This window comes from Telopea speciosissima, chromosome 3 (assembly GCF_018873765.1).
Source record: "Telopea speciosissima isolate NSW1024214 ecotype Mountain lineage chromosome 3, Tspe_v1, whole genome shotgun sequence".
Classification (NCBI taxonomy): Eukaryota; Viridiplantae; Streptophyta; class Magnoliopsida; order Proteales; family Proteaceae; genus Telopea; species Telopea speciosissima.
The window spans coordinates 26259091-26281131 of record NC_057918.1 but is presented as its reverse complement, the minus strand read 5'-3'; the positions used below and the strand labels follow the sequence as shown (position 1 = coordinate 26281131).

At 39.5% G+C, this 22041-nt stretch overlaps 2 protein-coding genes and 1 long non-coding RNA gene across 3 annotated transcripts; all 3 read left to right on the top strand.

Annotated features, from left to right (window-relative positions):
- Window positions 1-360: 360 nt before the first annotated feature.
- Window positions 361-1008, top strand: LOC122655024 (abscisic acid receptor PYL2-like). The gene has a single exon (XM_043849273.1). It carries the CDS (start codon window positions 421-423, stop codon window positions 1006-1008), a length of 588 nt encoding a protein of 195 aa, XP_043705208.1. The 5' UTR covers window positions 361-420.
- Window positions 1009-8721: 7713 nt separating this feature from the next.
- On the top strand, window positions 8722-12834 carry LOC122653541. The gene is made up of 3 exons (XR_006331829.1): window positions 8722-9051; window positions 10027-10037; window positions 12718-12834. It is a non-coding gene; the product is annotated as an uncharacterized LOC122653541 (long non-coding RNA).
- Window positions 12835-14863: 2029 nt separating this feature from the next.
- LOC122653537 (homeobox protein ATH1-like) lies at window positions 14864-18054 on the top strand. The gene is made up of 4 exons (XM_043847397.1): window positions 14864-16342; window positions 16781-17133; window positions 17528-17588; window positions 17757-18054. The coding sequence occupies exons 1-4, from the start codon at window positions 15035-15037 to the stop codon at window positions 17919-17921; spliced, it is 1887 nt and encodes a 628-aa protein (XP_043703332.1). The 5' UTR covers window positions 14864-15034; the 3' UTR covers window positions 17922-18054.
- The last annotated feature ends 3987 nt before the right edge of the window (window positions 18055-22041 follow it).

Here is a 22041-nt window from a genome sequence, read left to right as displayed (position 1 = left end):
CAAACCGAACTTAAAAACCAAGCCAAAACTGATACCGCCAGGAAATTCATTAAAAAAAACATTTTTTCATACTATTGAATGCTAAATCAAACCGATAAGAAACTGAACCCAAATCAAAACCAGTGCACCCTTATTGGGTCATATTTTGGACTCATTCATTCTCACACCGAAACTGGTAAAGCCAAACCAAAACCGGTTCAAACCGACCGGTTGACACCCCTACCCCTGTTTCCTCTCTCTCTCTCTCTCTCTCTCTCACACACACACACACACACACACACACAGGCTCATTATATATAGAGAGAGAATCCCATCCTTTAGTTCATCTATGCTTCTTCTTCAACTCAAATAGACAAAGCCCCACCAGCAGACCTGTGTGTGGGTTGAGTAGTGAGTATCACTGAGTACTGAGAAGATCTCATGGAGTCTAACCAGAAGGCTACCCAATATGGTCTTAGCCCACAAGAATTCTCAGAGCTGGACTCTCTCATTCATACCTACCACACCTTCCATGGCAGCTCCTCCTCCTCCTCCCCCTCCAACATCTGCACCTCTTTGATTACCCAACGTGTTGATGCTCCCCTGACTATGGTATGGCCTCTGGTTCGAAAATTCGAAAACCCTCAAAAGTACAAACACTTCATCAAGAGTTGTAATATGAAGAAGGGAGATGGAAGTGTTGGAAGCATCAGAGAAGTCACTGTGATCTCTGGATTACCGGCGTCGACGAGCACGGAAAAGCTAGAGATTCTTGATGATGATAAACACATATTAAGCTTTAGTGTTTTGGGTGGTGAACATAGACTCAAGAATTATAGATCTGTTACTTCTGTTAATGAGTTTTATGACAAGGAAGGAAATAAGGTTTATACAATTGTGTTAGAATCTTATGTGGTTGACATTCCTGAAGGTAATACAGGTGAAGATACTAAGATGTTTGTGGACACTGTTGTTAAGTTGAATCTTCAAAAACTTGCAGTTGTTGCCACATCTTCTCTTCATGCTTGATTATGGGCTTTTTTTTTTGGATTTGAAATTAATATTTCTTATCTCTATTAGTGGATATTGTTATTGTCTCAATTAATTATTACCTCTAATTAAGGGCAGCCATGTTTCATGACTTTCATCTTTGTTTCTCCTTAACTAATTAATTAGTTCTTAATTTCCTTAATTTTTCCTGCTAATTCCATTGTAATTTAGGTTTTAATTTCATGAACTAGGGTTTTAATGATAGATAATTAGTGAAACATATAAAGTAGTTATTATCAGTTGCATGTGTTGTGTGTTTTAAAGGAAAGAATTGAAGGAAGACAATTGAGAGTTAAGTGTTTGTTGTGAGCCATTAGTTTTACTTTAAAGTAATTGATTTTATTGTGAATCTGTGATGGGGGAGTTTGGGAAAAGTGTGAGCTGGGAAATGGATTTTAAGAGGGTGTCTGTGACTTTCAGTGGCAACTTCAAATCTAAACCATATAAGGAGGCAAAGAGATAGTAAAGCTCTGGGAGACATGTGATCAACCCTTGGGGTACTTGTGAGACTTGTGACCAAGAAGCTTCATCATCATCAAAAGTTTTCTTTGAAATGACAACCCATCCCATATCAAGAACCCAACCTAGCTGTCTTTCAATTTGATGTGCCAAGTCATATCCTCTCTCTCTCTATCTAGGTTTTGTTGGGGTACAATGGGAAAATTATCCCCTCCAGGCCTCCATTTCCCTGCGGCCTGGTCAGTTTCCTAATGCCACTAATAAGGGGGTGGTGGATCCTACCTGGGCAGAGTGTTCAGGCAGGGATAGGGAGATCATTGTGCCTCCCTTGTTAGGAGCACTGGGGAATTGGGCTAAGAAAGGAACTGGAGGGGATAAAGATCCGGGTACAATATCGTGTATCACATTACTTGCATGTGATCAGCTGATTTTGAAGGGCCGTTAAGAAGATGAAATCTCAATTAACTGGCAGGTCCATGCTGGGGTTCGGGGTGGTAGTCCTAAGAAAGTTGTTTTTTTAAGATTGTATAGGTTTTTCAGTAAATTATATGTATAAGATATTGGTATAAATTTGTAGCAAGGGATCTTTCTCTATAAGCAATCTGAGAGAAGTGTGACGACAAGTGACTGTAACCCTATTCTCTATCGATAGTGAAATAGATCTCATCTCACCGTGGACGTAAACAATCTTATCGAACCACGAAAATACTTGTTTTCATTCCTTTTTACATTGTTATAAGTTCTTTTTTTTCTACAAGTTTCGTACACGAGTGTCTCTGGCGCAATTACAGGCCATGTTACACCACCGGTTAGCGTTCTTTCTCCTAAAAATATAATATATTAATTTACATTCTAAGGCGAGGGTGTTTGGCTGGCTGCTAGACCGGAATTTTGTCTGCCTGAACTGTAACCCAATCCACATTACATTGGGTCAAAACATTGTCCAAGCCCATCCCAAGCGGAATGTCCTTGATATCAGGCTGACCCAACCCAATGTGCAACCGGTGCAGATTTTTGGGCTGGATAAGATGACATTATATCACCTATAGTAATTAATGGTGTCAATCCGCCGGTTTGGTCTGGCTTCAGTCGGGCTGCACATTTTTGGTCTGATAATGGGTCAATCCAAAATCAAACTGTTAAGCTGAATTTTGGGTTTGCTTGATTTTGGTTTTGGTCTAGTTTGGTCCGATTTTATCTGGTTATTATCTGTTGCGTGTGAAAACCTCCGGTACTTGGTTCGCCCGCGGATGAACCTGCAAAAACCAAGCAATGAGCACAAGAGGGCCGGTGTGGCTCCGGCCTAGGACTCTCCGATGCTCAAGTCAGGTCTTCAACGCGACAGCGTAACTGCGTAGTAAAAAGCAAGATGTGGAATAGAGCTCCATACCTGGGTATTTATAGAGTAAGGAGGAGATGAGACGGTTGGGAGAGTCCTAGTATGGCAGGAGTCCTTCTTTCGGAAGGTTCTCTCGCGTAGAGCGGAGTGGAGAGTTATTTTCGGGGTCGGACTCTTATTAAGGTAAGAGTCCATGTAGAGTGTGATTCTGTGTTGCGCTGGGATCGTGGCTCGGTCCTTATCCCGTGATTCTCGGGATGTGCTGACGTGGCCTGGAGATCCCCGGCGGGGTGCTATGGGAGCCTCAATGGAGGAGGGCTCGGCCTACGAGGTCGGCCCGTGGGGTCGGCCATGGAGGTCGGCCCGAGAGGAGGTTGGTCTCGGCCATGAGGTCGGCTAGGAGTCCCTGGCTGACCCGTATAATCTCGGCCTCAGTCGCCGGAAAGCTCGCACAAACCAGGCTTTGTCAGGTGACTTATCGGATATGGGGTCGGCCCAATTTCCTGCTCGGCCCAACTCGGTTCTCGGATTGAGGTCGGGTCGGCCACGTGGCAGCCTCTGATAGGTGGGGTGTTTTATGCCTCATCATTATCGATTCTATTTGTTTAGTTTTAGTGTTACATTTAATATTTAAAAAATGGAAAATAGTATTCTGTCCAGGAGTGTGGCCTATATGAACTTATTTAAGAGCATCAACATGGGCGAGATTTTCATCTTTCATGAGGATGAGGCTGTCATTTTGCCCCATCATGTATCCAAAAGACATGCTCTCGACAAAATTATTTTTCCCTTAAAAAGTACCCCCCAAAAAAATCATGTTTTTTTTACTATGTCTTACCAGTTTTCTTTAGGTTTTTTAGCGATTTGGTCTGGATTTTGGTCGACCATTCATCGGTCCAGTTGAATTGATTTTGCAGTGTGAAAACAGTCATTTCGTCTCCTCATGTGTCGGGCCCAGGAGCCATGCTCCCAGAAAGAATTATTTTTTCCTTAAAAAGTATTTAAAAAAAGAACATAATTTTTTACTATTTCTTATCAGTTTTCTATAGGTTTTTAATCGGTTTGGTCTGGATTTTGGTCGGCCATTCATCAGTCCAGTCGGTTTGATTTTACAGTCCGACCATTCGGGTTCGGTTTCGGTTCTATCAAAAAGGGATTTGCCGATTCGGCTCCTCTCCAACTCTCACATCTCCCAACTCTTGCCTAACCCTACCTCACATGGCGACACGCAGACTTCAAAGATCCAACGGCTGTCTCCAGTTTGCACCATGTTCTCCCCAACCCGGATTAAAGATGACCCAAATCCGACACTTGGGATCAAGAACCACGGCTACCCTAACCCGACCCCCTCTTCGTCTTCTTTTTTTTTGAAATCCCTAATAACCAAAATCCTCCATTTTCTTCTACTACTCCACAATCTCAGTGCCAAAACTCCTTTGCTACTCAGAATTCAAAGCTTTCTACATGGATTTTCGCTTTAGAAATAGAACATGGTTGGGGGACCCAATTATTCCGAAACCACTCATCCAGGTTCCAGAAATACCTTGTTCAAATAGCAGCTCAAGATACAAATGCTCAGGCTTTCCAATAACAGAATTGGATTAATTTTAAAGATAGAAGCATTTCTGCACTAATTCATACAAAGTAATAAAATCTCATGATTTGGTAAAAATTTCAAGTTTGCAAACACAATCATTTCGCAAAATCATATGAACACTCATTTTCTAGATTCTGAGTTCCCTTTTTAGCAAACTAACACAGTGAAGCCTCAAATTCACAGCAGACAACAGAATCCACCGTGCGAGGTAGATAAACCCTAAATCAGAGTTCCTTCGCTGCAACAATCACCTCCTTCAAAGCCCTAAATCAACGATTCTGTGCGAGAAAGATGAGTGATTCGAAGAGGACAGAGCCTTATGATTTCGAAGTTTGTTTCCTGTGCGTGGAACTTCAAAGCCGTAGGACAAAGTTCTGTGCGAGCAAGATGAGCTCTAACCTGAGTCTCGGGTTTGGTTTTTTTTTTTTTAAAAAAAATCGGGTTGAATAATGAAGTGGGTCAATTTGGGGTAGGGCTGTAAATGGAAAACCAAAAATCCAAATTGGATCCACATCCGTATCCGTTTAGGAGCATCCGTATTTGATTAGAGATATTCGAAAAAAAAATCCAAATACTTCGATAAAAATCCGAATCCGAATACTTAATTATAAAAAATTAAGTAAATAACGATCTTGAGGGTTTTTGAAGATTCAACAGGTTCTAGAATAAGAGGAGAAGAGAATCATGATCTAAAACTATGGATTGAGAGTGAATTGTATCCACTAGGGGGAGGAAGGTTCGGGTTACACAAGACAGAAGTGTAAACGGATGGTCGAAAATCCAAATTCGATCCGCATCTGAATCCATCCGAATCCGTTTAGAGGTATCCGTATTCGACTAGGAAATATCCGAATCCGATTACATCCGATCTGTTTACAGGCCTAATTTGGGGGAGTCCATGTGTTGAGTTGTGAGATAAGGGTTGGGTAAGAGTTGAGAGATGTTATCCCCTAAAGGTACCAGCCCCTCAATTTCCTCAATTCCTTCTAATAGGGGGGGAATTGACCACCCTACCCCCTGCCTGAGCGTGGTCCACCTCCCTCTATTAGAGGGAATTGAGGAAATTGAGGTGATAATTTTTTGTGAGGAGTTGGAGAGGAGTCGAATGGAAAATTATCTATCCATTTCTTGCCCCGTCCATTTCTCCAAGTTCCTCTATTATTTTCCTAGTGTCTCTAATAAGAGGGGAGTGGACCCCACCCATGCAGTATGTTCGGGCAAGGGATAAGGTGGTCATTTTCGTCCCTTATGAGAGGAACCCTCTAATAGGGAGAGTGGACCCCACTCGAGCAGGGGATAAGGTGGTCATTTTCGCCCCTTATTAGAGGTACTTGGGAAAATGGACCAGACAGGGAAATGGAGCAGATAATGATCCGGGTCGAATCCATCAAAATGGTTGTAGATCAAACATGACCAACATGGATTTTTTTCCTATCCTGTTCCTTATCCGGTACAATGGTCCAGTTCCTCTCATAGGGAGACAGAAATGTGTTTTAACCTCCCTCGGACAGTGTGTTCGGACGGGGGGTTAGGTCATCATTTTCCGCTTCCTATGGGAGGAATTGGACCACTGTATCCGGCCCGGCAGGGAACTGAAGACGAAAATGATCCGGACCAACACACCATTTTGGCATGTCTGCCACGTAGCTGACAACATGGACAAGAATTGTCATCACATTCACAACGTATAATTTTAAGTAGGTCCCACATGCAAGCCACGTGGAAGTACAACCATGAACAAGGTACACTGGAGGTCTGGACACTGGGGCCCTGGACAGTGGACACTGCTTCTACTGCAACTCTGCAAAGCATTTGGTGCCAATGACGCATGGGGTGAGAAGGGTGTGAGGCTGGCTGTGGCCTCAGGCCTGTGAGTGAGCTCTGTGAGGGTGGTTGGATCACGCAACCACGCCATCATCATCTCTCTCGATCTCTACGGCCTTGCTGCCTGCCTAGGCTTTAAAGAATCAAAGTTCAAACACACCATAGTAAGGAGTGGAGCGTAGGAGGGTAGTAGGCCTTCCCTGCTTCCCAGTTCCCCATTAGGGGAGACTGGAGAAGCAAACCCATTGTACCAATCTGATATGTGATTACCCCAAATTAATGCCCAAAGATTTCCTTAGCTCTCTCGTTAGATTTCCTCTTAGCCCCTCTCTTTCACTTTGCTTACATCATCATCGTCATCTCTCGTTCTCTCTCTCTCTCAATTCTGTAGTAAAGTAGTCCAAATTTCTGTGTCTCTATATGTGCTTTTTCCGTGCTCGCACTACGTTACCTACATAGTCTGAAAGGGCTAAATAAAGCAATTCAATCTCTGAAAAATGATGCTGCTAACACCTGCCATGAACAGAAGTTTGAACAGAGATTCCAGATATCGTGTTTGTGATGATTGCAGAGGAGCAGCTGATGAGAGAGGTGGGGACGACAAAGAAAATCAGAAAGAAAGGAGAGAGAGAGAGATAGAGATGGGCCCTCTATAGCCTGCAACAGAAATAAGTGGCATTACACCGGGAGTAATGTTCCCTCTATCTCCTTTTTTCTATTCTCGTTTTCCTCTCATCTTCCTTCTATCTTAATTAATGGGTCCCGTAATCCATGTATCTCTCTCTCTACCTCTTCTGTAGTTCTGTGGCTTGTGGAAGGCTTTTCTTTGGCTTTTTTGACTCTTCCTCATCTTTTCCCATCCTTTCATTGTAATTTCTTTTAACAAGTCCCTCTGTGTTGTTTATCTTTTGATTTGAAGGCCTTTCCTGTTTAAGTTTTGAGCTTTAAATTTTTGTTCGTTCTGTTTGGAAAGAGAGGGAGTCTTGTTCATGTTCCTTGGCGGGGTCTTAATCTGTGACTTGGATTTTGGGGTCTATTCAAGAGAGAGGGAGAGAGAGCTTTTAACTTTTTATGGTACCTTTTGCTCTTGCTTTGGTGTTTTAGAGAGATAATGCACGAGTCCTGTTCCCTTCTGAACCCCACTCTTCTGTTTTTCCTGTAATGGGAGGAAAACTTAATTTTATGATGAATCAAAACGAAGAGAAAGGTAGTAAAGAGACAAACTCCTTTTTGGCTCTTGATTTGACTGTTTGGAGGAAAAAGAAAACGATGATAACTAGTGAACTTTGTCGTGTATGTTCTTGTTTTTGATTTCCCCTGACGAAACCTACTTTTGGCATCAATCAAATGTATGTTCTTTTCAAGGAACCTTGAGTTGTAGTGAGATAAGGCGGGAAAAATCCATGAACTAATGAATTCCCCTTCTCTGATCAGGTTCTATGGAGAGTGTCACATATTAGTTGGTTCATTCCATGATTAGTGGTGACTCTTCTGCAAACAGATGGGAGGTTCGTTATTGCACAATCACTTCCTCTAGCTTTTGTTGCTATTTTAGCAATTTCTATTAGTTTATTTATCTGCAAACTCTGTTGAAGTTCTGCACTGGAGTTTATGATATGAGGAATTGTTTAGGCCTGGGAGCATTCTTCACAAAATGTATTTTGGTGCTCTCTTATGGTTTAGAAATGTATACATATTGTCTCTGTTATGTGCTTCAACAATCTAACTTCAAAGACTGGATATTCTGCATTTAGTATGTTGAAAGTTTGGAATGGTCCCACATAAGGGTTCATTCTTTCGGCCTTGTATAATAATTTTACAGATTCATTGAAATTGTAAAATGCTTCTCCTGTATGACTCAGAGTTGGAAATACACTGTTCTTTACATTATCTTTCTTACATGGTTGAAAAACTGGCATACAATTGCATTTATTGTTCAATTTTCATCTTTATTTATTGATAACAGGTATAGAAATTAAATGGTTTTCCTTGCCTTTCTTCATCCCACAGGCAGGGTTCATTGATGATTTTTCCTTTCATTTTTATTGGATTTAGTTTTTCCCCTCTTTCCTTTTGAAGTAATCTCTATATGCTATTTTCATGATCAAAAGTTGTCTCTCAGATAGTAGGTAAGCCTTGGCGCAACTTAACGGTTGCGTTATTGCAATCATCAGGTTGCGGGTTCAAAACATGGAAACAGCCTCTCCGCGAAGCGGGAGGGGGGGGAGTGTGTGGGTAAGGCTATGTACATTTGCCCCTCCCAGACCCTCAGTAGTGGGAGCCTCATGCACGGGACGCTCTTTAGAAGTTGTCTCTCAGATGTATTTTGTTTGATGTTCTTCTTTACTTATTGATAAACTGAATGGTTTTCCTCTCTTTTCCTATCCTCATCTTTCTTGCATTGCATCTAATGGATCCACTGCCAAGTGTTCAATGCCCAAAAGTGGCTTCTTAAGAGACACTATAATCTTTGTCATGTGAAACTCGCCTTGCAGCTAAGCTCATGGTATCTATTGTAACTGTTATTGAATTAGTAGAACCTTGTGTCAATTGATTCGTGTGCTTTATTAGTGGTCATTACTTGTGGTTGATATTCTAAGAACTGTATTGTCTTGTATTACTTCTTGGCAATATCTATTAACCTCATTCATACCCTTCCTTGTGGCAGTGCACTTTTGCTCTATTTGATATTTCTATACCACTCTTTGCTTGGTGTATGTGATTAGATGGTACTAAGAGGAAAGAACCATTTGCCTCTATTATCTATATTGCAGTCGCTGTGGCACATGCTTTAAGCTTGCAGGTCAATGAAAATTCATCCATAGCTTCATAGAATCTTCTGAGATGAAAAGCTCTACATACAATTCCCACCCAAGTTTACCTGGCAGTAGGGTAGCAAAACTGGATGCGATCCAATTTGTGTGACATTTTAATATGCACCAACTCGGTCTCTAAGGTTGTAACTGCATAACCTGTTATTCTGTGACAGTTATTAATGTATTTGTTACAGACACATACCGTGGGACCAAGTAGTTTAGATTAGGCTCTTATTGTTTCCTATTCCTATTGTAATTAGTTTTCAGTTTCCTATTGTAATTAGAATCTAGGATTAGCTAGGTAATAGTCTTATTCCTATTGTGATTCTTGTCTTTGGCTTTAATATCATAGTTTTCAAGGCGTCGCCTAGGCGTCCAGGTGCCTTGGTCGCCTAATTGGTTTCGCCTTGATTTTGGACCCTCTCCAACTCATTGGGTCGCCTAGATGCCGTGACAACTATGTTTAATATAAATATATACTGCTGGTACGATAGAACGTATTGCCTATCGTCCAGCTTCTCGTCTTCAGTCTCTTTCTCTCTTCTCTCCTCTATTCTACTTACTGGTTACAGATAATGGGTTTGTCACAGTGTTTCTTTTTCTTTTTCTCTTTTTGGAAAATATCTGCATAAATAGAGGTGAAAATATCTATGTTAACATCCAATTTTAAACTCTGTTTTTTTTTACATGAATATACAACTATACAAAAATAAAAGTGATATTTAAAGCTGTAATAATTATAGCGGAATTAAACTCATGAGCTATTCTATGAAATTATGGGAGAGTAATTGAAGCGCGTTTGAGACAAGAAACTTATGTTTTGGATAACCAATTTGGTTTTATGCCAAGGAGATGAATGACAGAAGCTATTTATTTGTTTAGGGGACTAATAGAATGGTTTAGAGCATATATGAAAGATCTTCATATGGTGTTTATTGATTTAGAAAAAAAAACTATGATAGAGTTCCTATACGTGGACATAAATAAAAATACATATCATAATGTAGTGACTTTGGATTAATGCCAAGTTGGAGCTATGGAGATCAACATTGGAATCAATAGGCCTTAAGATAAGTAGTACTAAGACAGAATATATGGTGTGTGACTTTACCCACACTAGGACGGATAATGAGGTGGTGATAATCGATGGAAGGGAGATTCCACAAAGTGTTTATTTTAGATATTTGGGCTCTATCGTAAATAAAGAAGGTGACATAGATGATGATGTTGCTCAGAGGATTAAAACAGGATGGATGAGGTGGAGAGGTGGCATATTCCTTTGAAGCTTAGATTCTCCTGATTTGCTGGGTTGTGCCTCTTTCCTCTTACCTTCATCCTTTACCTTTCATTTTTCTTTTATCCTCCATCTTGCATTTTTTCGTTTTCCATTTGCATTTCTAATCTCTTTTCCCATCCCTCCTTCCCTCATCTATTCATTCCTCCTTTTTTTGTTTAGACCTCAGTTTTCCCTACTTGTTTTGTTTGGATCCATGTAGCCGACCCCATTAAGTTGGGATAAGGATGAGTTTTTTGTTGTTGTATATTCTTTTAAAGCTTATAGGAAAATTCTATAGGACTATTATATGATCGACTATGATGTATGGTGTAGAATGTTGGGCAATTTAGAAGTGTCATAGGAATAAACTAAGTATCTCGGAGATGAGGATGTTAAGATGGATGTGTGGCAAAACTAGGAAGAATAAAGTATGGAACGACCATATTAGAGCTGAACTAGGAGTTGCTCTGTCATACCCGCACTTAAACTGGGTCTAATTATAATTTGGCATGATGTAGGTCCCACCATGGCACCCATTGACACTGGTGATTTATGGACAATGACCATTGAGGACCAAGAGGTGAGTTTTAAAATTCATTAATGTGTTGGTTAAGACCTTGAAGCAAAGGCCTGCTGATTAAGTTAAACAGCAGCCACCGGATGATCTGAGAGGTTGATCCATTGAGTATCTGGTCTGATCATCTGGTGGTGTTGTGCTGCCAAATTACATTAATCTTTGTGGGACCCACATGCCTTATGTTGGGTCTTCTCTCTCATGTCTCACCATACTGTGGGACCCATTACCTACTTTGTATACTTTTATGGAGTGGTGATGGTGGGCCACCTAGCCTGTTGAGTAGAGTTAATGTAATTTATATTTTATAGCTGTACAGGCAAACAGGCCTCAATGACTAAAGGCCATAAATAGAAGCTTGAGCTCAAATTCCATTTTATTTATCTCCTAATTTAGAAACTGAGCTGTGGAGAAGAAGGTAGAAGAGAGAGAAGGGCTGGAGGGCTGAAGTGAAGAGTTTTTTCTGCCATTAGTGCAACCGGCTGTCATTAGAGCTTGGTAAGGATACTAAACTCCAGATTTTCTCCTTCTTTTGCTGTATTTCATGATCTAAGGTGTAAGAACTTAGCTATCCTTAGCTAAATCCTTACATATAGAGTTGGGAAGCTCAATGTGCTTCTTCCTTGGTGAATCCTACTTCAAATGGACCTAATCCATATGCATCTAACTTGGGACCTGGAGGTTTTATTGTGCATACACCTCTAAACCCGGATTTTTGTTTTATTTGTCTAATTGGATGCTAAATCTTGTTAATCAATGAGGGATTAGGTTAGAATCAACCCATCATAGTTTGTATTTGATTTCCCCTCTGTTAATTCTCGAAGTTCTGATTCTTGAATCAACTTGGGTGAATCAGAGCCTGAAATCCGAGCTCTGTATCGACCACCAGTGGATCAGACCGGTCAGAGCATCCGGTAACCCCTGCAAACTCTGTTTCTGCTGGTTTCTGTTTGGGTACTTGGGGTTCAACCTTACACTAACAATGTTGTTGATTTATTTGTATTACACTTATCATGAATAGGGGCAACGCCCAGGTTTGCTCTACTTTGTTCATTCTTTATTTTATCTTTTCTAGTTTCATGATAAGTTGCGAGTAACTTGTCTGAGGTGGCGTGGACATGTGCAACGGATGCCTTTGAATGCTCCAATACGTAGAAGTGGTTTATTGCAAATTGAAGCAGCTAAAAGATCTAGAGGTAGGCCTGAAAAAACCATAGAAGAAGTGGTGGGGAAGGTCATGTATAGCTTAGTATTGGAATCTTGTATGGCTTTAAATGGAACTGATTGGAGAAATAGGATCCATGTAGCCAGACCCATTTAGTTGGAATAAGGCTGAGTTGAGTTCATCGTCCTTCTCTCCATTCACAAAGCTACTTCTCTTGCTCCCTCCCCTTGTTTATCGTGATATTACAATTTATAAGATGGCACTTATTGATGAGACAACTATCTGCTCTTCCACTTTATGAATATTTTATCTCTGTTTGCTCTATATGCACCCTCTTCATGAGCTGGCTACGTAGGTTTTATTTTTTTTTAAAGAACAAATTGGTTAGGACCTTCCAAAGAAGACTATCAAAGATAGTTTATTCCATTATAAGGACTACAGTCTATTCACATTTAGATTAGTATACCTCTCTCGCCTTTAAGCTTCAAATTACTGCATAAAATATATTTTAGAACCCTTGTTCAATTCATCTTGCAATTCTAATGACTTTTGAATGGCTTCCACATTGTGTTTGATCAACCACTCCTACTTCTCCAGAATCTTTCCAGGTGAATATCTTGCTGGTTACCTATGAATAGCACCCTCTGAAATGTTCATCTTACTCCCACTGCAGGGTTCTGGCACTTCAGATAGACATAACTGAACCTAAGTGTTTGACAACCAGAAGTGTAGGACCCTCATGTGCCCTGGTGGATTTCTACCCATAGTACAAAAACTTGTTAATACTCGATCGAAATTTCAAGAATCTCGAGTATCTCGGTCTGACCAAAACGAAATACCACTTCGAAATGAAAAAATACAATAACTCGGTCGAGATTTCAGTCATTTTACAAAATTTCGGTACTTTGTAACATCTCGCCGAAATATTGGCAAGATGTTACAAACCCAAGTTATAAAATGTCAAAATCTCATGAGTCTCAGTCGAAAATTCGACCGAGAACTCACAAGGTTTGCTTTTTTCATTTTCTTCCGCCCATTTCTTCCTCCTCCACTTCTCTTTGGTGATTTTTGAACCGGCCTTCGAATCTTCGCTGCATCTAGGGACGTAGTGGATCGTCTTTTGTGGATGACAACTTCTCCTACCCAACCCACCAGCCGTACCCGTACATGCTCCCAGAGTCGTCATATCACAGTGGATCAGTGGGTAGTCGTGGTTCTTCACACTTTGGTGACTCATATCCTAGATTACCTTCAGCATGTTGATGATGCTATTTACATGGTAACTGTGGATGACTACACTCATTTCTTCTCCCAGACTATGACGTGGCATTCATATGTCCTACAGTCAAAGAACAATGCATGCCGGCTCCATCGGACTATGATTGGGGTCGATCCTGGATGGCGGAGTAATTATTATTAGTAGACATTTGAGTCACTTGATGACTACTTGACTTGTATTGGGAATTTGGGATATTGATGTTATTGACTTATTGTACTTAATATTATGACTTATGAGTCATTGAATTTATGTTTCCAAGTGAATTTACTTGTTTAAATTGCTTATTAGTTATTCTGTCCTCTAGTACTTAAAGTCTTAAACAATGTGTATGTGTAATGTATGTGTAATTAACTAAGTTATACATTTGGATTCGATCGTATACTGCCAATCAATGGTGCAAATCCAAAATACCACTTTAGGTGACTATTTTTGCAATTTGAACATTTACATGTGTTTATATAGTCTAAAATAGGGTTTCCATGAAGTTTCAGACCTTAACTTGGTCTAAAACCCACCGAAATGACCTACCGAAATCTTGCAGAAAAAATACAGTATTTTGACCGAAATACCGAAACGAAACGAGATTTAAACATTGTTTCTACCTGGGTTCCACCTGAAAATTTGCACACCTTTCTAATGGCCTGGGGCTATCTTGCTTCTTGCATCAGTGGTGAGGGTGGTGTTTGTAGCATTGCATCTCACTTAATAGGCTATTGAAAGTAGAAAGAGAGTTAATAGATAATAATGGAAGGTAAATGCTTTAAAGTATAGCATCATCTTCTCTATTAAATATATGATATTTGGATGGTAGAGTCAAGAGGCTGAGGACACTAGAAATCGATTGAAAACTTGGATGCTTGCCATGGGGATGAGTTTACTTGTTAATGAGCACTAAGGCAGGGACAAGATTCATGTTTGTGTACTTCTTACTGTGAGTTCAATTATGTAGGAATATCTAGCCTTTTAGTGCAAAAAATTCTTATTTGATATCCTTTTATTTGTAAAATCACATGTTTCAGTTGCTCCAAAAGTTTTTGGCATCTCTGGCTGAACTTTATGGCAAGTTCAGCTGATGCTTTATGATTTAATGCTTATGTCACACATGTGCTGGGTGCTGACCCTAGATGTGCATTTGTGTCTAAATTCATGTTTCTTTTTGAAGTCTTCCTTCATTTACTGTATTGTTCAGTATAAGTGTCTTTAGTGCCCTATATTTCAGTTGCTGTTTTCTGAAAGAGTGCCCTAAGCTCCCCAGCAAGCAATTTACCATTAGAAGATGATTCTCATTCATTTGTCTTTTCCAGACTTAGCATGTGCATTGCCTCATAGTTACATATGGATGCTATTTCAGGTTTATATTTCCCTAAGGTTGGTCAATAATAGATGCAGAGACTGACAGAAGACCAACTGGAGCACAGAACCCTTTTGGAAGAGAAATCATATGTGAATTACCGTCTTCTGTTCTGTTCTCTTTATCGGGAGATCCTCTGGAAATGATTATCAATTCTGCATATGAATACAGTGGGCAGTCTGCTTTGATATTACTGTTTCTTGACTGTAACTTGTATTTTTTGAATATGCAATAATCACATGTTACTAACCAATCTCTTAGTGTACTCTCACTGTGTTATCTATTGTTAACCTAAAACCTCTTAAGATAGCAGGGGCTATATATAATGTACAACAGTTCTTTGGTGTCCCATTGTCGAATGGAGAATGATATAATTAACACATCGTCTGAAATTTCTGATCGAAATCCTATGGTTTTAGATCGGATTCCCTCAACCTTGTTGTCAGATGCATTTGTACAGTCAGATTCACTGGTTTTTAACAGCCGAAGCCAGATCATAGCTGGATATCCTTTGCTTCCAACATTGCAGGGAGATCAAATTAATGATATCCAGGATGATTTCCCAGAAACAAATCGTGGTGGGATTATTGGTTCAGATGCTACAGCTTCTAGAAATATGCTTCTCCACCATAGACTAGCTACTAGAAATGCCTCAGTCAGCAGCTTGCATCCTGTTAACAGTGATTTTCAGGAGCAATTCAGTGGAAGAGCATCTCTTTCTGCTATGTCACTTCCTAACATTTTGGAAACAACCAGTACTCTGCAGAAAAATCTTGATAGGGTCACAGTGTCTGCCCCATCAACCTTTCAATTGGAGGATTTGAGAACTTTTATTTCGAATGGCTGTGACAATTCAAATTCATCACTTACAGGATCTGTGAATGGTGACTACAGTCGGGGACATGGTGATATGGAGTTTATGGCACCCAAGGACTGCAGTTTGCCTGGGGAATTGGATGGTAAATGGGACTTTGAGAAGTTTCTGGATTGTCAGGAGCTTAGTGTGAAAAATCCCATGAGAATGATTTCTGATCCATATGATGTTGGTAGCTCAGGCCCCAATTTTTGGATTTCATCTAACAAGTCTAACTTCAGTGCAGATGGTTCATGCTCTTACTTTATACCTTGCAATGAGCTGTCTTTAAGTCTTGCCACATGCCAACCCTCTATTACAAGTCTACCCACCATCCCAGATCAGTGCTCAGAAATAAGCTGCTCTGGTTTTACTCGGCATTCTTTGCACGAAGTTGGGTTAGCAACAGGATTGAGTTCAGAGCAAACCTGTAGCAAGAGTAGTGAGCTTTCTTTAAGCTATGGTTCATGTAAACCTTTCCACTTCTCACATATTTTATCTGGCTCGAAATATCTCCATGTGGCTCAGCAAATACTCACTGAAATTGCAAGCTATTCAGTTGAAAATCAGGGCAATTTTAGCTATTCACCAGGAACGATTGGGACTGGGGCAAAGATTTCATTTTCTTCAGAGTGCTCTGGTGTGGGTGAGATTTCACTGGAGTCTGATGAATCTTCTTACCCTGCTGGAAATGCCAGATCTGAGGACCAAATGGAGTTCACATTGCAAAGACAGGAAATTGAAGTGAAGAAAGGTCAATTGTTAGCACTGCTGCAACTGGTATGTGGTTTTTTTTTGGGTGGATTCTTCCTGTTGTAGGTATGGTTCACAATGAAAAATAGCCGGACAAGGAATTGAGTCACTGTGCTTATCCTTTTTGGGACTTAAAACAAGATGCTAGTTCTCTGGCATCTGAGGAAAATATATTTGATTTATAGTTCATTTGAACTTTTTAAATTATTACTTCAAAGAATTGGTATGAAAGTCTGATTCGACTGAGTTATACAATGGATCACAGGTGACTCCTGCCTGGTCGGTCACCCAGGTTCTTGTTTGGAACAAAAACTGGGTTTCCTGAATTAGCTGTGACCAATGCTTAGTCTGTGATCTGACCAGGCTGACATGCCCCAGCCCAAAGTTGAATTGTTTGGCATTTATGGTATTAGTACTTTCTTTTGGTACTTAAGAAACATTATAATTGCTCTTTTGAATATTCAGATCGATAACAGATACAACCAATGTTTGGATGAGATCCATACGGTGGTATCTGCATTTCATGCTGCAACTGAGCTGGACCCTCAGATACATGCTCGTTTTATTCTTCAAACAATCTCTCTCCCATATAACAACCTAAGAGAGAGAATCACCAACCAAATCATTGCAATTGGAGGACGACTCAGTAGCGGACATAATAGAGAGGAGAGATCTTTCAAGTCATCCTTCATCCAAAAGCAATGGGCTCTCGAGCAGCTAAAGAGAAGAGAGTATCAATCATGGAGACCACAAAGAGGGCTGCCAGAAAGATCTGTCTCTGTTTTACGAGCCTGGATGTTTCAAAACTTTCTCCATCCGTGAGTTCTCTTTCAAGAATGATTATGAGCCTTTGACTTCAGAATATCATCATTTATGTTTGCAGTTGTAGGTCAGCACAGAATTTAATGGTTCTAAGCTAGAAGGCTAATCCATAAAAAAAAAAAAGTGGTAAAGCTATATGAACGGAATGGTCCTGTCATGGAATTGCCATGATATGTTGACAGTATTTAAAGTTCAGCCCTTTCTCTTGGATGCAAGGGATCTCCTAGCTCAAATTTTGGACTAATCTGCTAGTTTCTTGCCATATGCTATTGGCCCATCATACATAGTACTTCCTCTCAGTAAATGAAACTATAGATTTACTCTTAACATATCATCTCCAAATATGGAGGGTTGTAGATTGTTTTATTCAAAAATGAGTTGGATTTTCAGGTACCCAAAAGACGCAGAGAAGCATTTACTTGCAATAAAAAGTGGATTGACAAGAAGCCAGGTATTTTTTTGCCTAAAATGTTCTAGTTAGTCATTCTCATAATCCATCTCATAAACAAAGGGAAAGGAACTGCATTTTTTTATTATTTTTTTTGCACCATTCTTTTCTCTGTATGGCTTGATGAGTTCTTCCCCCCTCCCCCCTTCTTGTTCTGTGGGTTTGTAATAGGTCTCCAATTGGTTTATAAATGCACGGGTTCGGCTCTGGAAACCAATGATAGAAGAAATGTACTCAGAAATGAACATGACAAAGGGACTTTGGAATGGAGAAGGAACTAATATTGTCCACATGAATCATTTAAGGATTGAAGATCAGAGAACACAAATGAATTGATGCTGATTTACTCATAAATGGCTTCATGATTCATTCCCTCTTGCTGTGCTTTGATCTATATGTGGCTAATAATGGATTTCACTACTTGGTTCTTAATTGTGAAAGCAAGGATATCCAAAAGAAAGAAAAAAAAAAAGGGGGGGGGGGGAACAACGAGGCGTCAAATTTCTTGATCATTCAGCGTGAAATCGATGGTCTTGCACACTGTTGCTTTAGATTCAGATGATTAATATTTTTCCATAATGATAATGTGTTTAGTTGCCTTATTTGGACTAAATCTGTTATGCTAACTTATTCTAGTGATGTCTTGTGCTTGTAGCAAGTTATTTAATATCAATCTTACCCTGTCCATGATCCAAGTTAGTTATGTGCAAATTCATTGATATTGAACCGATACAATCCGATTAACAGATGGATTGGTGATATACCGAGACCGATACATATAACCTTGATCTGTGCATAGGAGGAAGATTTTGTATAGTATTTATAGGGATGGAACAGTACAATCAGTGCTTGAACTCATTAAAATGTCCACAATCACATACATTGACAGAATGAAGCTTTTCATTTATTTATTTGTTTCTTGGGATAAAGTTTTCTGAACTGGACCCAACACATGGAGGTGTGCGAAATGATCCCCTCAAATGATCCAAATCCCGTACTATCCCGTCCCATCCCATGTGTCTGGACGTACCCTATGTCTAGATGCGCTTCCGGACAGAGAACGTGGGCCTTTGTTTTATTTATGATTTTGACTTAATAAATTAGTCTAATCAAGAGTAAGACAAAGGCTAAAACATAATACTAATGAAGATTTAATGAAGGTTTTGATGCACCACGGAAGTCGATAACTTACCTATCCAAGATGCTTGACCACCTGACCAACCAGCATGGAACACGATTTTCATATCTTAAAAAAAAATTTATTAAAAATAATCATTTCTGTTTGTTTGTTTTGTTTTGTTTTTTCTAATGAAAAAAAGAAATATTATTAAAAATTAAACAAAACTACAGAAGGTTAGATTTGATATAGTTCCGATTATCAATTAGATGAAAGGGATATTAGAAAAGTAATCAGTCGCTTCCGTTAATTCTAAGAAAGGTCCGAGAAGATTCTAAGGTAGTTTAAGGTAATTTGTTGGTTTATAGTATTCACTTAGGTCTCTATTACAAAACCATACTGGATTGATGGGAATTCTTGCTTTTTGAATGCATTTTCACCCTTTGAGGGGGAAAATTATCACCTCCAGTTTGCTGACCGGCCCAATTCCCCAGTTCCTCTAATAGGGGGATGGTGGACCCCACCTGGGCAGGGTGTTTGGGCATGGGTAGAGAGGTCATTTCAGCCCCCCTTTGTTAGAGGAACTGGGGAACTGGGCCAGTCAGCAAACTGGAGGTGATAAAGATCCCTTTGAGGGTCCCAAAAAATTTTGCTTCCCATTCATCATGAGTAGTAAGTTCACCTGTATCTGTTAGGTTACTTTGTTCATCTAGCAAAATGTTAAAAGTCCAATTGATTATTCTAAGGGCTGGTTCATATATGCCTGCGCCAGTTAAACCAGAGAAATTCATTTTGATATTAGCAGATAATTTTGGGAAAGAAAGAGTGTGTTTTGTGTATAATTTAAATCAGATGAACCTCTAGTAGGAGGGTGAATATTTAGATCAGATAGTCATTTTAAAACGTCCCGGATGACCCACATAGGGTCAGCCATAGAAGTACCTAAAATTACTTTGTTTCTTACATTCCAAATAAAATAGCAAGTTACAATAAAAACAGAGAAGAACCAACTCATAGAGTGCTTATCAGATGCATGGACTTCAAGGATAGAAGCATAGAGGTCAGTAATAGTGGGGACTGTGAGATGCTTAGTTCTCAATCCAATAGGACTAGAAGCCCAGGTACGCTTAGTCCAATCACATGATAGGAAAATATGTCATATGGATTCATTGACAGAACCACAGAAAACACATATAGACTTGACGAGCATCCACTTCGAAAGAATGGCTCAGACAAGGATCCCTGCATGTAAGATACGTCAAAAGAAGATTTTAAACCAAGGATGCATATTAATTTTTCAAAAAAAAATTCCACCATTTGGATACTATGGGTTGGGATTTATTGGAAATGAAAGGAATTTGGTAGCGATCTTAATTGAAAACGACCTATTTCTAGAAAGGGGGCATCTCCAACAATCATCAGAGTCTGATAGAGTGATTCTAAGAACATTATTTGCAGTAAGTAAAGAAAAGCAAGAGAAAAGTGACGTACAATTCCAAGCATTATTAGAAAGTACATACTGAACAGTATTATAATTAATATTATAGTTCTTGATGTTGGGTAAGAAATTACCTATGAGTGAAGGTATCCAGGGATCAAACCAACATGAAGTTGACTTATCATTCCCTATTTGACGAATCACCATGTTTTTCAGGTTTAGTAAAACAGAAGCAATGCTATTCCAAGTCCAAGAGCCTCGTTTTGCAATTGTTTTGAGATAAAAAATAGAGGTCCTTGGAAAGTATTTGGCTTTTATAGTTCTGTAATAAACCTCCATCCTAGTTTTCGGATCAATGCTTTATTATGCCCAAATGATTTCCTAATTCCAAGACCACCAACTTTAGGATGTTGATAAACCTAGTCCCATCCAATTAAATGATATTTCTTCTTACTACTATGTTCATTATTCCAGAATTGATTCTAGATAGAATCCAAGTTCTTTGCATACTTTCTTGGGGAAAAGAAAACATGAAATTAAATATGAAGGAGTAGAAGAAAGCAGTAATATATTTCTGTTTTTGTTCCAACTTCCAAATCGTCTTTTTAGTAACTGTTAGTTATCTTTGTTTCCTCTAATACCATTCTGTACTATGACAGATGGAACCAACGAAAGGGGTTGTTCATCAGTTTCTCAAACTTTTTTTTTTTTTTTTTTTGGGGGGTGCAATTCAAGGGCCGACCAGCCATCAACTCCATCAGGGCCCCACAAGAAGGCAAGGAGAGGACCCACAAGGGGTCAAATATGGTACCCATAGGCTCCACTTCTTGGAAAGCAAATAAATGTGGACTAGATGTCGCTAAGGAGACTTTGAACCACCGATCAAACTCGTGACGTAGTTCTCCCAAAGGAGTAGCGAACCACCAGGGCAAGCCCTGGATCGACAGTTTCTCAAACTTATAAGGCCCACAGCCCTACCTATCTGATTTTATCTGATTTTTAAAAGAACAAGATCAAGATCTAGATCGGTTTCAGCCGATTTTGATTCTTATTGGATCAGATTGGAATTGATTTTATTTAAAATCAGCCAAAATATGTTCTAAACCCATAAATCATCCTAGAAATCTAGTAACGATTGACTGATCCTAATCCGTTGAGGCCAATTTCGATTCGACCCAGATTCTTAAAACGTTGTAAACTAAAAAATAAATTGTAATCAAGGATTTTAAACTTGAAATCGGAGATTAAATGGGTTCCGTTCTAAAAACCTTGGAATCAGTTCCTCAAATTTGAAACTTAGCAATTGGTCCCAAACAAGGTTTTAAAACTCGAAATTTGGAATGAAATCGATTAGAGAGAATTTCGATTCGAATCGGTCTAAATCAGTTCAAGAATTGAAAATCTAAGCTATTTTATGGTGGAAATCAAATCGATTTAGGAATTGAGAATCAACCCATGAATCAGTCTGATTCAACATGGATTGTAAAGAAAACGACAAGGAATCGGTAGATCCGATTCCAATGTAACAAATAAGAGCGGTGGAAATCTGGATCGGTGTCTATCGATATTTGATTCAATTAGGCTGATTCACCAATCCGATTCCTGATTTCTCAAACCTTGGTCCCAAAACCCTTGGAATCGCTCGCCCTGAATTGGGATTGGTCACGAACTATTCTGATCCGAATGGACCAATTCAGTCAATTTTTTTTTGTAACAGACCAATTCAGTCAATTCGATTCTGATATTTTTTTAACCATTAGAACCCTAGAATTCGATTCATTAGAGTATATTCTAGAAACCATAATTTTGCTTCGAGAGCAAGGGTATTTGTGACTTCTCACCCTTGCCTAAGGGGATCTATTGAGGTAGTGTGAAGTGTAGAATCCAAATCCAGACATCAC